Source organism: Etheostoma cragini, chromosome 4, assembly GCF_013103735.1.
Source record: "Etheostoma cragini isolate CJK2018 chromosome 4, CSU_Ecrag_1.0, whole genome shotgun sequence".
Taxonomy (NCBI): Eukaryota; Metazoa; Chordata; class Actinopteri; order Perciformes; family Percidae; genus Etheostoma; species Etheostoma cragini.
In genome coordinates, this window is record NC_048410.1 from 291,862 (window position 1) to 303,805 (window position 11,944).

Sequence of the window (11,944 nt, forward strand, 5' to 3'; positions counted from 1 at the left end):
CTCCAGGACATGAACACCTGTTTCCTGGTGAAAGTCTTGTGTTTTCTCCTTAACTTCTCCAGGACATGAACACCTTTTAGCCACAACCAATGGGTGCTTTTCCTCCAGCACCAAATAGGAAGCAACGGCTCATTCCCCAATGTGAGTCGAGTGCAGATTTGAGTCGCACATGCGTCAATTTGCAACAAGTAGCATATCAGATGCTAACGAGAGACTTCTGTAACGTCAACACAGTAAAAATGGACCTACTTAACCAAGTAGGTTCACTGCTAGCTTAGCTACAAGTTAGCATCAAACACCAAAGGCTGTCAGTTGAATGTTTTTTTGAGCTAACGTTAGCAATCAAACAGTCATAGATAGCTATGTTTCTGAAATGATTCCCATCTTCTTTATTGTTTGTAATGAGAAAATTATTTTAATAATTTCAATATGACAGTTTTGTCGTAAACCATTTAAATCTAAGGATGCGCCACTCAAATCTGCACTCGTCTCACATCGGGGGGGCAGCGCACACGGCAACAGAACGTAACAATCCGACAAGAGAAAGAGACACGACAGCGACTAGATACACCAGGTAACGAGGACTGATAAGGGACAGGTGACACAACAGGTGGAACACATGAGGGCGGGGCAGAACAATCAGAAAAAGGCGGGAAACAAACGAAGACAGGAAGTAACCATGGATGTACCCAAACAGTGGATTTCAAATTAAACAGGAAGTTCATTAAAACAAACAGAAAACATGAAACCAATTAAAGCAAAGAAACTTAAAGCAAGAACAAAAACATGACAATTTCCCTCTATAATATAAGGATGTGGGGGAGACACTATGCCAGAGAGAGATTGCTGTTTCCAACCGACTGAACAGCCGGGAATTCAGAATCAATAAAAGTAAAAGTCCAGAGTCAGCTGAACTCAGATGTAGATATTACCAGAAACTGTTGATCTTTCCCGGATGTCCCAGCCTTCAAGTTAAGGGGTCAAAAACAAAACCCAAAGCCACTCTGAACTCACATGTATACAGACTTCACAACCTAATCCCCCCCCAACCCCCGGACTTTCCGTCTTCTACTCACTACTGTGCAATATTCAATATTTAATACTATTAATAACATTGATACTGTGCAATACCATTACTCTCATTGTCTGATGTATATTACTTGTTGAATATGATCACCACTATTGGGCAATATTCAAATATTGCGCAATAACCCTCATACTGTACTGTATATGTGTTGCAGGTATGGAAAAATGTTTGAATTCCACCAAATATCCATCATTTTACTGTGTACTCTTTTTTTTGTTTTGTTTGCTTTTTATTTAATGAAGGGACTGTTCATGTATTTTACATGGCTCTCCCGGCTCTCCCGGCTCTCGTCAGACGGTGTTGGATCTGGCCTTGTGGTAGCACGAGGCAGATGTATTAAATACAATGTCCAATGTGTATTTAAGTGTTAAACAGGGTGATTGTGATTAGTACAGGTTTTTAGCAGTTGTACTGCTTCATTCTCTTCCGTTTATTTTTGTTTATTGTTCGGTTATGAGTGTTTTAGTGAGCTAGCTTAAATGCTATGTTTTCACGTGTGTTTGCGTTGGCACTCTCCATTCTGTGTTCAGCACAGCGCCTGTATGTATATGTATATAAGTATATGTGTATAAGTGTATGTATTTCTTTTTATGTTGTTAGGCGTGTGTTGAGGGCGAATGAACAACGCTGTGTTTTCTTTCTCTAAAACACTTAACAGCATTAAACGTCCCGTGCCGAGGCCTGAGTCTCCGGTCGTCTTCACTCTAGACACAACGCAGGTAACCAGTACTGAGACCAGACCGGTTACATATGAAACCATTTTATTTCATATGTATATAACGTCTTAGAACTGTGCACCTTACCCCCCTTTCTTGCACTACTTATTTTATTTCCTGTTCTATTTTTTTGTTATTATATTACTTTTAATGTCATCGTACATGTGTGTAGTGACAATAAAAGGCTTTCTAGTCTATTCCACAGAGATATACCTTTTTAAAACCTCTTCAAGAACTTTCTGTTTAACCAGAAACAGCTCTGAAGTCGCCAGACTCCATTTCAAAAAGCAATACTTTTAGCGTGTATGATTAATCTTTGCAGCTCTCTATTCCTCAAATCATTTCTCTTTGAGGTACTTTCACGTCTACCTCGTTTGCAGCCGCCCCAGACCCATCCGACCAAAAAGAGGAGTGATTTGTAATCACGCATTACGGTACGCTTGGATTCTTCCAGGTGTGGAACGAAACCGAACCGAGAGGAAATCGCTCCAAGTTTACAAAGACATCGACTGATTCAGACCAAAGAAAACAAACTGCAGGTTTAAAACGCCCTTAACCTGAGACTTAATGGACTTTACTGGGCTGTACCTGTGCCACGGTGAGCCAGCCGTCAATGAATTAACGGGTCATCGCACACAAAGATATTTAAGGGATTGGACATTGTTTTATTGGCAACACAGACCACGCGTCCAACAACAAGTTCGCCCTTTCTCACACCGCATTGGCCTGAGCTTGAATAAAAGACTCTGGAGAGCGGGATTTCGGCCGACTACATACCATAATTCCTCAAATAAAGACCAGTAGTCAATTAAAAGCCTCTGATAGTGGCCGGGGGCGTGGTCAAGACCCGGGGGGGTGGCAGACAGTAGGCCACCTTTTGTTGCGTAGCAGGAAACCCCTTTCTATATGTTAAATGCCAGCCTTGACCTCTGGTTCTTTACATTCAGAGGAAAATAAGGGGAAAACCAGGGACAGAGATATGCATCATTTTCTAAGCTAGCTCCATCATGCATACATTGTTTTTTACAACATTCTTTATAACTTTTTATAACTCAACACCAGAAACAAAGCTAGCTAGCTGAAGGTGGGAGGATAAAAGTTAGCCCGGAGCTAAATACGAAGATAGCTAGCTACCGTCTGTAACGTTAATCAGATACTGGTGTACTGTATGCTCCTTTTGTACTCTACCAGCACTACTGAATTACCTGTATTTCAAAATAATACCCGGTACATTCACAGGGTCCAAACTGACACAGTGGTGGTGTTTGATTATTTCTGACCCAAATTGCTTTGTCGCCCTTCTGGCGGTTGTTGTATGGTGATATTTTTGCAGGAATTTGAGGAATTACGGTAGTTCTGTTGGTTTGTAATTTGCAGCTGCATGTGAAACTGAAGCTTCCATCGGTGTATGTGTAGCGGGTGTGTACTCTCTCTCGTGTTGACAGACGAAACCGTCGCTCTTTCTTGGATATCACAGTCGTTTATTCTGGTAAATAGCAAAACAGTGTTTCACAATCCCATTTGTCACTATAAAGAGCTCCAGTTAGCATGAAACAGGTTACTGTTAGGGGGGTGTATACTTATGCCCCTGTATTTTAACATAGGGGGGTGTATACTTATGCCCCTGTATTTTAACATAGGGGGGTGTATACTTATGCCCCCTGTATTTTAACATAGGGGGGTGTATACTTATGCCCCTGTATTTTAACATAGAGGGGTGTATACTTATGCCCCTGTATTTTAACATAGGGGGTGTATACTTATGCCCCCTGTATTTTAACATAGGGGGGTGTATACTTATGCCCCCTGTATTTTAAGGAAGAATATTTATCTATTAATGGAACATTATTCATTCACAAAGAAAATTGGTGTCCTTAAAGGTCAGATTTTACCTCATTTTTAATTAAGGCATTAAGATCAATTTCCAAAACAGGATGTTTTTATTCCTCTTTTAGACAACCTTAAGCATGGGTAAACTTGTATGTATGTAAACTTATGAGCACTACTGTATATATATATATATATATATATATATATATATATATATATATATATATATATAAAATCATCATGACCTTTTAAAAATATTTGTCTTGTAAAATATATTTATTATATCTGTTATATATCTGTATTATTGTTAACCACACAATGTGTTCTACTAATGGCAGATTAAATACACGCAGAAGACCAACATACATGATCCTTTATTGTTAAAGAGAACATCAATAAATCAATAACTCAGCCCCAATGATTACCAGCGTGTTGGTCTGGGACCTGGAAACCTGAAGCCTGCAGGTCCCAGACATGAAGAACCAGCTTTACAGTGAAGTAGGAGACGTCTCGGGTTCAGCACGAACACTTTTACAATGACCGACATCTACATGTTCAGAGACTCAGAAGAAGGAGCAGACGGCATTTAAAGGATTTAAAACAGGAAACAGGTGTAAAATATTTCAGTTGCTAAACATCCAAAGCAGTATTTTATGTCTTAAACCTCATGTTGTCTTTGGGGTCAAATTTGACCCATTAAAAAAAAAAAAAGTGTCTATCAGAAATTGCCAAAAATGAACATAGATGGTTCCATTTAATGCTCTTCTCACGTAAAATGAAGGATCAGTACTATTTTCATCAAATTTTGCGTGTTTTATTCAATGTTATAGCATATTACTGCTTTTCAAACTCAAAAATTAGGTTTAGTGTTCATGAATTCCAAATGTAAAACTTGTATGGGGGCAAAAAGCGTCAAACGTAAAAGTGACAAAAATGGCGGAAAAAGGGTCAAAAACCTAGAGAAAACATCAAAAAAGGAGAAAAAAAGAACTTAGAAAAATTATGAGAGCAACAATAAGCAGATAACGTTGAAAAAAGTGGACGAAACAAGGGTTAAATATATAACATGCAGGCGCGTCAGCAGAGCATCATGACCTCACTGTGGAGTAATCCAGATAAAATATAGATGTAGAAAACGAGATGAGAGTATATACGTTGTAGATGAAACTTCTATTGTAATATTCAATATGTAAGTTCACGTTTTACTGAATTGGTGAGAAACCCCTTCTCAATCAGGTCACTTCACAAATCCGTAAAAACAAACAAACAATTATCTCACCATTGATTTCTTTAACCCTCATGTTGTCTTTCCCTTAACCATCAACTTGTCCTTCCAGGTCAAAATGGTTGTGCTTTTCCAATGTTTTTGTCATTTTTTTTTTATTTATTTGTCACTTTTTCCAATGTTTTTGTCCTTTTTTCTGATGTATTTGTCACTTATTTCCAGCTTTTGTTACTTTTTCAGATTTATTTGTCACTTTTTCCAATGTTTTTGTCTTTTTTTCTGATTTATTTGTCACTTTTTCCAGCTTTTGTCATTTTTTTCTGATTTATTTGTCATTTTTTACAGATTTTGGCACTTTTTAAAAACCTGAGCTGGTTAAATAACAGGTTTTACACTTATTCTTGGAATTCATGGCCAACAAACCTCATTTATATCAAATTACGCATACGTTTTTAGTTAAAAGGCAGAAATTAGGAATTATTTTGACTAATAGTTGAGATCAGAGGATGTTGAGCGGGTCTCAGACGGGTAGATTTCAGAGTTTAGTCCGGATACTGTTTGGAAAAAGAACTCAAATGCTATAAGATTAAATAAAACACCCCAAAAATTCTATGAAAGTAATAATTAATTTTACCTGAAGAGCGTTGTATGGAATCATCCATGTTATTATTGGGCAATTTGGTTGAAAGTAATCCATATTTCTGATATAAAACACTTTCAAACTGGTCAAACATGAGAGTTAACATTATTTTTGTCCATTACTGTGTCATTAGTGATCTTTAAACCCAAATATCTCAGCTAACCTGCTGCTGACGGCACAGTGAATGTTCCACGTTGATGGATTAGAGAGTTGACGTTGTTCTTGACATTTAAAAAATAACTCTTTAAGCCTGTGATTGGTTCATAATTAGAGTAAACAATATCCATATAAGCCGAATTCATGCCTGGATGACCACACGGGTTGTAATTATTTTCAAAATGTACTTGACAGTTTTGAACTTCATTATTCGCCATGGTACATATGCTTGGAGTTGCTGCATAAACTAAATTGACAGGTGGTTGGTACGTGAACATTTTAGAATTGATCTTGAAGGTCTTGTATTCCTGCAGCAAGCTGTCCAGGGTCCGCATATGCGAATCAATGGCAGTATTGATAGGATTTAGGTACTCTGACGCAGGTCTGCCAGTCTGAATATTCAGCCGAGCCTCATGGATCAACAGTTGGACGTGGAAGGCGGCTCCGTTGACCCAGATCTTGAACCCGCGGCTGCTCATCTGTCCGTCACGCACCAGGGAGCTTCTGAGGATGGTGAGGTGGTAGCTCAGCTGCTGTTCCAGTCTCCTCATTTCCTCCCGTAATCGCTGGTTATTGTCCTTGAACATGTCATGCCGCTCCAAAACCTCGGACATTGTGTCTTGGACACTCGAAGCTTTCTCTTCTCCGAACACACGGCGTAGGAGGCTGTATGTGTTATCGCGTGGCCGAGAGCTGCTCTTGATGGCGATCTCTATGATCAAGGAAATCACCAAAGCTCCAAGTCCAACAGCATTCGGGATTGGAGTCTTCGAACCCAAAATGGATCCCAGCCTGCCGACGTAACCTGGCACCGAGTTGAGCATCTCAGTAGAGAACGCCTGCAGCACCGCGTTGGAGTCGGTACCAGAATATCTCAGTAGAGACTCATCTATGCCCACATCTGGGAGGAGGCATTGCTGATTCCGTAAAGCAGAGCTATAAAGGCTAAAATAATAACTGTGATATTCTTCTCCTGAGTATGAGGGAGCTTGGCCCATGATTATTCCTCTCAAACTGGGATCGCTCACACAAAGTTCAGACTGAACATTATAATCAGAATGCACTGAGATGAAATCCAGCCACTCCCTCACATATAACCAGGACGACAACTCCAGCAGCCAATCAGAACTCTGGAAATGTCAGGCGTATGTGTTTACTTGTCTTTAAAGTCCAATGTGTCCAAGGTCCAGAAAAACAAATGGTGCTTCATGAATCAACATTTATAGTTTGCTGTTCAAATACAACCCACATGCAATGATTTCAGATTGTTCCTTCATGTTCATTATAAGTTGATTATAAGTGTTTAATATAAAGGAAACCTTCCCAGAATGTACCTCAGAAACGGGACAAAGACAGAACCATGAACAGGATATTAACTTGACCTACGTCAGCATTGTCAATTAATTTGATCATCTTTACAGTTATGTTTAGCAGATAAAAGCTTATTGTCCTGAACTAACCACAGTGAGGTTTAGGCCCCAAATATACTAGTTAAGATTAGAGAAAAGTTTGTGTTACGCCAGTCCTCTTAAAAACCAGGACATGAACCCCTGTTTCCTGGTGAAAGTCTAGTGTAGACAACACAAGGTTTTATAAAGCTGCAGATATTACGTCAACTTTTATCAGCTCGAAGTCAAGCTACCAACATATATCTCAGACCTCATCCAGATGTATAGGCCGGCGCGGTCACTGAGGTCAGAGAGCCAGCTCCAGCTTGTGGTCCCAAAGACGAGACTTAAAACTCGGGGGGACAGGGCCTTTTCTGTGGCTGGACCTAGACTCTGGAACGCTCTGCCCCCCCCATGTCCGAACAGCCCCAACAGTTGAGTGTTTTAAGTCTCGTCTTAAGACACATTTTTATTCTTTGGCTTTTAACTCCATGTGAGTTGTGTGGTCCTCTGATGGCTCTTACTGTTTTATTGTATTTTAGTATTTATTATTTTTATCTATTTTTTTATCTTTTTAAACCAGATGCTCTTATTTTGTTTTTACAATGTTTTACATTAATTGTTTTGTATGTTTGAGTTTTCTGTGCAGCACTTTGGTAACTTTGTGTTTGTAAAATGTGCTATACAAATAAAGTGGATTGGATTGGATTGGAAGCTACGTAAAAATTCTAGCTAACGTTAAAGTTAATGTTGAAGAATAAAAACCACAAAACCAGATGATATTTTTACAGTGAGAAGTGCTTTAAAGGACCACAACATGTTACAAATAATAACTAGATATTCATATAGCACCTTCAACAATAACAAGCAAGCCGGCGCAACCGCAAAATCTAAACGTCACGGGACGTCTACAGTTAAGTAGGGCAGCTGTGGCTCAGTGGTAGAGCGCTTAACTGCCAATCGGAAGGTTGGTGGTTCAATCCCTTGGCCCTGCAGTCCCATGTCGAAGTGTCCTTGGGCAAGATACTGAACCCCGAGTTGCCTCCTGTGCTGCGCATTGGAGTGTGAATGTGTGTGAGTGTTTATCTGATGAGCATGTGGCACCTTGTACGGCAGCCCCGGCCACAGTGTATGAATGTGTGTGATTGGTGAATGTATCCTGTATGATGTAAAAGCGCTTTGAGTAGTCGTTAAGACTAGAAAAGCGCTATATAAATACAGAACATTTACATTTAAGTTTAGATAACGTAATGACTGGTTAAGTTTAGATAACGTAATGACTGGTTAAGTTTAGATAACGTAATGACTGGTTAAGTTTAGATTACTTAATGACTAATTAAGTTTAGATAAACTAATGACTAGTTAGGTTTAGATAACGTAATGACTGGTTAAGTTAAGGCAAAAGATGATTGGGAGTATAACACGTTTCCTGGGGTCCTCTTTTTGAAATTTTGTCTTACAGATGCACAAATAGTAGAAATATCAAGTAGGACTAGAAAATGCATTTCCTGCAGAAAATGCGTGGGAATGCTGAATAGCTGAATTGCTAAAGGTAACCTGGTTGAATAGCTTAAATCAGTAAAAGTTGTAGAAAAAATTGAAATGCTAAAGCTAAATTGGAGAAATAGCTTAAATCATTCAGAAGATGTTGAAGTAGTAAAAAATAGTTGAAAAAGTAGGAATGGCTTTAATTAATAATAACACTAATGTATAAAAATGGGGGAAAAATTAAAAAAAAATTGAAATGCTAAAGCATAATAAATAAATAAAATAAATTGCTTAAATCAGTAAGAAGGTGGTGACGTAGTGAGAAGAGTTGACAAAAGTAGGAATGGTTTTAAGTAAGTTGAATAACAACAATAATGTAAAAAAGGTGGAAAAAAAATTTGAAATGCTAAAGTTAAACTGGTGAAATTGCTTAAATCAGTAAGAAGATGTTGAAGTAGAGACAATATTTGAAAAAGTGGGAATGGTTTTAATTCAGTTGAATAACACCACTACACCATAAAGAGCTAGAGCTAGATTTTAAAAGGTGAATTATTTTAATAACTGAAAGTCTGCAGAAGATACGGACAACAGGAAACCGTACAGAATAATAAAAAATCATAATCGGGTTAAATGCCTTTGTCAGGGTTGATGTACTACAGAAGGGATCAAGCCCCAGTCCATATGCACTGGGCCATCACTGGGAGTTGACTGTCTTTATGGGGAATACATTGGTTGAAGTGCCGCTGTGGGAATTGAACCCGGGTCTCCCACACAAAAGGCAGCCATCAATACCACTACGCTACCACCAAACAACCTGTTAATCATGATATACATTGCTATATACAGTATACTGAGACAGAGAGTGTAGGTGTGTTTGTGTCTGTGTGTGTGTGTCTCTGTGTGTGTGTGTGTGTGTGTGTCTCTCTCTTTGTGTGTGTCTGTGTGTCTGTGTCTGTGTGTGTCTCTCTCTGCATGTGTCTCTGTGTGTTTGTGTCTCTGTGTGTGTGTCTGAGTGTGTGTTTGTGTCTGTCTTAGAGAGAGGCCGACAAACAGACATAGAGTATGGTTGCCTTGGAGACCAAGACCAATAGGAAGCCTTTGATCTCTGTGATGTCATCTCTTTGATCTGTAATCAGTTAACGACACCAGCTATTTACATACTGAATAAGCTGTCAAACAAATGGTCATTTCACCAAACACATACCTGATATTGATTAAATAACTTGAGCACCAGAAGGCCTTTGTGTACACTCTACTTAAACACCTTTTTCACAAAAACTGTAAAATACATCAATCTGAAAAGCACAAGCCGGATATCTGAACAGATTGTGAACGTTGTAAAGTTTGAACCACGTCTGTAGGTGATAGTATGAAGGCGCTGAAGAACATTTGAAGGATTTGAAGCTTGCTCTCATTGACTTTAATGTTAAAAAAAAAATTTAAAAGCTTAATATTTGAAAAAGTAGAAAAAGTAGAAAAATAGTAGGATTCCCATCATCTGCTGAAAGAGCTGAAGATTGTAAAAGTTGAACGGTTTAAATGGCATAAAGTTTGCAGAAGTTAGAGAGAGCCAAAAACGTACGTAATAATAATAAGAAAGAAGCAGAATAAAAAAAGAACCGAATAACAATAGTTGGAATGCTGTGGAACAGCAAAATTAAGGAGTAAAAATGGTAAAAATTAATAATAATAATAATAATAATAATAATGGTAGCAGTGTAATATTGCACACATTTCAGGCCAGTGTTATTGCACAAAACAGATATAATACAAATAATATCGTCCAGTTTCAACTTCTCTAAGTGTGTGTGTGTGTGTGTGTCAGACACTTAGAGGGAGGAGTTATAAAGTCTGATGGCCACAGTCAGGAAGGACTTCCAGTGGTGAATTTTGGGAGAATGAGTCTTTCACTGAAAGTGCTCCTATGAAGGATCATTTTCTTTTTTTTACCGGCGGACGCTAAAGCCCTAAGCGTTCTTATACAGCAGCAGTGGTGCACACAACAAAAAAATATACATGAAATATATACTAATTAAAGGTGCTTTACTTTAGTTTTATGTACAAATTGTACATGAGATCAGTCTGTGGTTGGACGTCTCTCCATTTACAGGTGACCCCAGTAAGGCTTTGGACTTGTTAAACCCTTGTGTCGTCTTCCCGTCAACCATCAACATTATTATCACTTTTTCTGACATTTTTGTCAGAAGAAATGTCTTTTTCTGACATTTTTTGGTCACTTTTTCAATTGTTGTGGGTTATTTTTGTTTTTGTTTTTTTTGCCAAAGCTTTTTGATATTTTAATCCTCATGTTGTCCTCGGGTCAAATTTTACCCATTTTCAGTAAAAAAAGAAAAAGCGCTGAAAATGTCGACATTAAAAATATGAAAACACTCAAAACATTGAAACAAGTGACAAAAATGTCAGAAAAACGTTAATGTTGGAAAAGAAAGTGACCAAACAACGGGAAGAAAACACAAAGGTTAAATGTCAACATTTTCAGCGCTTATTTCGACACCTATTTTTTTGTTGTTGCAAAAAATAAATAAATAACTGAAAACGGGTCAAATGTGACCCAAGGACAACATGAGGGTTAGGGAAAAGTAAAAATGATTCCAGTAACCTTATAACACATAATTCAACTTGATTATAGCAGCTTAATATGCATTTTATTTTGAAAGATTATACTGATAAAGCCTGAGAAACCTTCAGTGGGCTGCAGAGTACTGCCATCTTGTGGTATAAATATCCATTTACATGACACAGCCAGAGGTAGGCTAATGTATTGTAGTGAGAATACTGTACTGCATGTACACAGTTTATAGCCAGAATTTGACTTTTTTGGGGGGGGGGGCAGATCATACTGGGGGGGGGTCTGCATTCTGATACACTTTATCAATGGTTCTCTGTGGAGAAACTCAGTTTTTACAGATCTGTCAATTAATCAGCTGATTAAATCAATTACTCAACGGTTTGTTGTAAATTGCTTCTTAAAAAACCAACTGCGATCATTTAGCAAAATGTTTGAAAACGTTGTCATTTGTGACCTTGAACCTCGCTTTTGACAAGTCAACAAGTGAAGTTGCAGCACATAAGAAAGCAAGAAGTGACTAATTGACCTTTAGTCAACCTTCTTTATGCTTTTGTATGCTGAATGACTAACTTTTGCATGATTCTTTGTGCAGATCTGTCGTTTAAATCAATTTGTTGATAAGCTGACGAAATCATCATGAAGGCAACATGGGGGCAACATGAGGAAAACATGAGGGCAACATGAAGACAACATGAGGGCAACATGAGGGCAACATAAGGAAAACATGAGGACAACATGAAGACAACATGAGGGCAACATAAGGAATAGATGAGGGCAACATGGGGGCAACATGAGGGCAACATTAGGGCAACATGAGGGCAACA

General features: G+C 38.3%; 2 protein-coding genes across 2 annotated transcripts in view; both read right to left on the reverse strand.

Annotated features, from left to right (window-relative positions):
* The window catches only part of LOC117943095 (nuclear factor 7, brain-like), a 214,395-nt gene that overhangs the window by 156,084 nt on the left and 46,367 nt on the right, over positions 1-11,944 (reverse strand). The window lies entirely within an intron of this gene.
* LOC117943104 overlaps positions 5,614-11,944 on the reverse strand; it is a 139,018-nt gene continuing 132,687 nt past the window's right edge. The window contains exon 2 of the mRNA XM_034869028.1: positions 5,614-6,691. Coding sequence (XP_034724919.1) covers positions 5,657-6,652 — 996 coding nt within the window. The 5' untranslated portion in view covers positions 6,653-6,691 and the 3' untranslated portion in view covers positions 5,614-5,656. The remainder of the gene's footprint in view (positions 6,692-11,944) is intronic.